Source organism: Puntigrus tetrazona, chromosome 1 (genome assembly GCF_018831695.1).
Source record: "Puntigrus tetrazona isolate hp1 chromosome 1, ASM1883169v1, whole genome shotgun sequence".
NCBI lineage: Eukaryota > Metazoa > Chordata > Actinopteri > Cypriniformes > Cyprinidae > Puntigrus > Puntigrus tetrazona.
Window position 1 is genome coordinate 27,785,287 of NC_056699.1, and position 5,303 is coordinate 27,790,589.

At 45.1% G+C, this 5,303-nt stretch overlaps 1 protein-coding gene across 1 annotated transcript in view; it reads left to right on the forward strand.

Moving 5' to 3' along the window:
- Nucleotides 1–5,303, forward strand: part of LOC122349245 (meteorin-like protein) — a 5,615-nt gene extending 312 nt beyond the window's left edge. The window contains exons 2-4 of the mRNA XM_043245223.1: nt 2,034–2,395; nt 4,530–4,589; nt 4,942–5,303. Of these exons, the coding sequence (XP_043101158.1) occupies nt 2,034–2,395; nt 4,530–4,589; nt 4,942–5,303 (784 nt within the window). The remainder of the gene's footprint in view (nt 1–2,033; nt 2,396–4,529; nt 4,590–4,941) is intronic.

Genomic DNA, 5,303 nt, shown 5'->3' on the forward strand with positions numbered 1-5,303 from the left:
ACAAAATAAAAAAGTTTTTAACGAGATAAATATTTGTCATGTTGATCGTTATGCGGTGTTTGTATTAGAAATACTTTTGTGCATTTAGTCAAGACCATGCAAAAAAGCCTATAGCTATTAATAAAATTGTAAAATTGTAAATGCAATGGGTTTAGATCATGAAATGCTGTGAGAGCTTTGTGATGGGGAAGGTCCGGGCATGCCCTTAATGGACATGTTATTACATTTTACCTGAAGACACTGATTCGCGAACCGACTGTCCTTCTGAACCGCTTCTTTTAAATGTCGCCGCCGGGTCGATACGGATTCGCGAAGCTTTGTTTTTTTTAATTGTCTTTCGGCTGGTTTACAACTTTGGTTCAACATGCGTGAATCATTAAATCGCATCTGGCATCGTCACTGCGAGAAAAAACTACGCGAACGGTTCACGGCTTCCAAAAATGATCCGCTTGAAAGAATCGATTCACTTAAACGATTCGCTAAAGTGAAAAAACGCCACTGATTTGTTTTCGGTCGTGTTTTATGCGGCCGCAGTGACGTCCATACCCATCTGTTCTCTCTCTCTCTTTCTCTCTGCGTCTCGTTGACTGTGTTTTCTGTTCTCTGGTTTAGTAGCCGACTCGCACTTCTCCTTTCAACTCCCTCGTTCGACTCTTTGAAGCAGACCGCGCCGAATCTGGCCTCTATTACGCGCCGCGCAGCTTAATTGACTCCAGAAAATGATTTAATAACGTTAATTAAAAGCCAGCCGGATGAAACGGGAGGGAATTTCGGGGTCACGAGTGCGAAACGTTTGCTCCGAGGACATTTGGCTCTGGTTTGAGCAGAAACCGAACCCCGTCAGTTTAATTATAATGCCCCAGCTGGAGTCCAGCCATGGTTTACTCACCCTCACGAAGAGCCAGGGCTTCGGCATTTGGTGGAAATGGAGGAATGCGATCAATCTGCGTTTCGGAATCAGCCAGTTATGTTTTAAAAGCACGAGATCGAAGAAACCCAGCCGGGAAAAGTGAATGGGGTTTTCAGTGCTGCTTCCTTCAGGAGGAGGTGTGTACACCTGAAGAGTGTAGACCTCAAAGCGTCCGCACACCCGTCGGCCGAGATCCAGCCCAAGCAGACACAAACACTGTAATCATCCCCAAATGAGCCAAACCACAGCCACTTGAAAGCGCTTATAAATAGCGGTGGATATAAAATGTCACATCTGGATGACAGCTTGTGCCGTATCTCCCATCTTCTACTAACCCTGCTCGTGTACGATACGCTTCTGAGCTTCAGGTGGAGCTCGAATAAGGAGCAGGTCATCAGTCGGTCAAGCTCATGGGTTTCTGTCCATCTGAAAAACAAAAGGCAATTTGTCCGCTTTGGATTACTATTATGGTAGAGCAAGCTAAAAAATAGACGTATATAGATATTGTAAAAAATAGCACATAGCTAAATCGGTAAAACTAAATAAAAAAAATATTATTAAATGGTAAACACTGCAACACTGGAAAAATGTTTATTCATTTACATTCTTATAAAAATAGATAGCTACTGTTAAAATTCTGCATATAAATAAAATAAATTAATATACATTTTTGTCTTTCAGGTGGTATTTTGAGATTTTTTTATATTACAGTGTTAATATTTTAAACAAATAAATGTAATATTCGATGAATATTTGAAAACATATTTTTAAGACTGCGCATCTAAATAATGAATATTAATTTTCTTTGTCTTTAATGTTGGATTGCAGTATATATTTTAATATACATATTATTTGATATTTTATTACAGTAAGCTTAAATGTCATGATAGCATAATATTTCCGTTTTAGGTTTTCTAATTTTATGTGCTTATTAAAATAAAAAAATATTTTATTATTACTTTTTGCATTTTGGATCTATTTGTAAGCAACGGGTGAGGTTCAGATTCCCTGGACTGGGGGAAAAGCGTCATATATCTCGGGGGGGTCTCGTGAGGTCCGGCGGTCCCTGGCTGGCCCCTGAATGCTCGGGGTCAGTCGGTGACCTCTGTCTGTCTGTCCGCAGCGGGCTCACACACGAGGCTCACTCTCGGGACGTGGAGCAGGTGTACCTGCGCTGCGCCGAAGGCTCTCTGGAGTGGCTCTATCCCACAGGAGCCGTGATCGTGAACCTGAGGCCCAACCTGCTGCCGGCGGAGGCTGCCCTGAGCGCCTGCGTCAAGCCGCGGCCGGACTCTCGCGGGGCCAGGCTGTACGTGGAGCGGGCCGGAGCGCTGCGGCTGCTGCTGACCGAGCAGGACCTGGCGGCCGGACGCGTGCGCTGCTTCGCTCTGCGGGAGGGGGCGCTGTTCATGGAGGCGTCCGCCCGCCGGGACATCGGCCGGAGAATCACCGCCTTCCAGTACCAGCTCATCTCCACACACACAGGTACTACACACCTCGTTCAGAAGAATCGTGATCATCACATTGTGGGCAAAATAACAGAATTATTAATAGTCTTATATTCCCGAATGCTGGTTAACCAATGTGACCATTATATTAACATCCCTAGTTAATTTCACATAACCCAAACACACGATGCTGTATGTGTAGTACCTGCTCGCTGTGTTTCCCAGCTCTGGAGCATACAGGGATCCGTGTGAAAGAGGGAGAGTGATGTGTTGGGGCTCGGATAACACGGCTGTCAAATGGCCGTCATTCACATGAAAGAGAGCTTGTAAAACGTCTGACCCCGTCAAACCTAAACCTCGGACAGACCCCCGGATCCCTGTTCGTCCTGACAGAAGAAAATAAACAGTCTAATCGGGGGGCCCTCCGGGGTCAACCGGCCCGCAGAGCTGTCAATCACAGCCGGCGCCGCGTCTGATTGGTCAGCAGCTCGCTCAGGTCCGCTCTCATTGGTCGGTCTGATATGAAAGACGCCGTTGTATTGTCTGTGAAGGTGAGATGAGTTTAATGGCTTCAAGAGGGATTTGTAATGATATAATAGAGAATCACAGGCTACATACAGAACTCAAACCTTGCTTTATACCTGGATGTCCTTCAGAAGGCCTTGCTCGTTTCTCTCCCTTCCCCCTCTTCTCTTTTTTCCCGCTCCGTTTCCAGACGCTTTAGCTTCATAAACATGTCTTGAGGTGTCCTGAGCTCTTCACCTGTTGGTCTCACTCACACTCGGACGGGCTTCTGATGGGTCTACAGGGACAACAGTGTGTGTGTGTGTGTGTGTGTGTGTGAATGCCCAGTCTGTTCTCTCGTAAGCAATGAAAGTAGACTCTGATTTATACAAGCTCGTGCTCCAAAAAAGCATCGTAAAAGTCACCCATGTGACTGAAACCCCATTTTTGTCAGATTTTCGCTCAATAAATTTCCTCCCGTTCATCACAGACCCATCAAACAGTGATTTGTTGGTTCAGCCGAGCCTTTAGCTGAAGTCTGCGGTGCTCATAAAACAGCCGTTTCCAGAGCGCTCTGATGATGACAGTTTCGGATTCGCAAAACGCACATTTAACGTTGAAGAAGAAAAATATAACACTTATCAATGAAAGTAAATCTCGGTAGATATAACCATTAAAAAACAACCATTAAAAAACGTCTGTATTGAGTATGAGGTAACGTTTTGTAAAAGTTGTTTAACTGTTAAAAACCTAAAAATAGTCTTAACCCTGGAGGAACTATTAGGAAACCTAAAAATAACCATTAGGGAACATTCTGGAATAATATATATTTGCATAGAAGACTTATATTAAAAACATATACGGTATGAATGGTAGCATATCAAGCTAAAGCCCAAGTACTTGTTATGACACACATATCATTGCTCATTTGTTGATTTTGCTTGCCTCCATCTTGCTTAAAATGTGTTTTCTAAATGAGAATTTAGTCTATAATATGTCAAAATCAAGCTTAATTTTTACTTGAAAGAAGCAGTGGGATGAGCAAAATAATCTTGTTTTCTCTTGAAAGAAGATTATTTAGCTTGTTCTGAACAAAAAGTCACTTAACTGACCCTTTTTTCGTGTGTGTTTGTTTTGAGGAAGCTGTTTGGTTGCAAGAACGTTTGGCATTTTTAAGATTTATATTAAGAGTGTAACGGAGCGTGCAAACCAAAGGAATTTCGTTATTTTCAGTAGATTGCGTCACGAAGTCAGTGCAAATGCGCAAAGAGGAGCTTACAGACTGTTCTATCAGAAAACGAAGGAGAGCTTGAGCGACACGAAGTAATCTACATTTGATGTGAATATATGCTCCGCCATTGGTCGTGTGTGCACCATAACATTTAGAGCTGAAACCAAAAAACAGTCGTAAAGACAAACGTATTAAAAGGCTGGACGGCGTCTTTAAACGCTTCAGTCACTGCAGGATCTCAGTCGTCGTTAGACATACAGGTGTTTATTTTACAGATGTTCAACGTGCCGTAATGTGCTTTAATCTCAGTCAGACGCAGATAATGATGATAGTATCTGAACGGGGTCAGAGGGCAAAGGTCAGAGATCACAGCTGGAGCTGAGGAGGAAGTGTGTCTCCGTTTCCCTGATTGTGTGTGTGTGTGTGTGTGTTTCAGCCGCATGCAGACCCTGCGCTGACGACGAGCTGCTGATGGCCATCTGCACCAGCGACTTCGGTAAGAAGAACCCGCTTCTTAACGATTTCAACTATTTCAACTTTACACCTGACTATGAAGCTCTCTGCACGCTTTGAGTCCCGAAAATCCCGAAATGTTCCGAAGTTAAAAAAGAAATAGCATTTAAGCACAAAACGTATGTGGACTACGATTGCGTTTACCGCATCCCCGGCAGACATGTGGATAGAAAAAGTTGAGGAATACGCATGTGAATCAAAACTGCGTTGTTGAGAAAAACAGCTGGACTGGTTAATCAAATCAAACGCACTTTGTGCTTTGCATGCTTGATGTGAATTGCATTTTTAAGAATGATTTGTTCTGTAAATGACGGGGACCTCTCTCTGTCTGTCAGCGGCGCGCGGCAGCATTCATCGTGTGGAGGAGGAGGAGGAGGAGGAGGATGAAGAGCAGGCGTCGGCGGTGCTGTCGCTGAGTCACGTGTACCGGCAGAAGAGCCGCGTGTTCGTGTCCGGCGGGGGCCGCGGGCGGTGGACGGGGCGGGTGAAGGTCCCCCGGCGCTGCGGGCCCCGAGCGGGACAGGGGGACTTCCTCTTCACGGGGGCCGTGAGGTTCGGCGAGGCCTGGCTGGGATGCGCTCCTCTTTATAAAGACTTCATCAGGGTGTACCGCACGGCTCTGGACGAGGGAACCAACCCCTGCGCGTGGACACGGACTGAGAGACCACACGCTTCATCCCCAAATCACAAGACATGA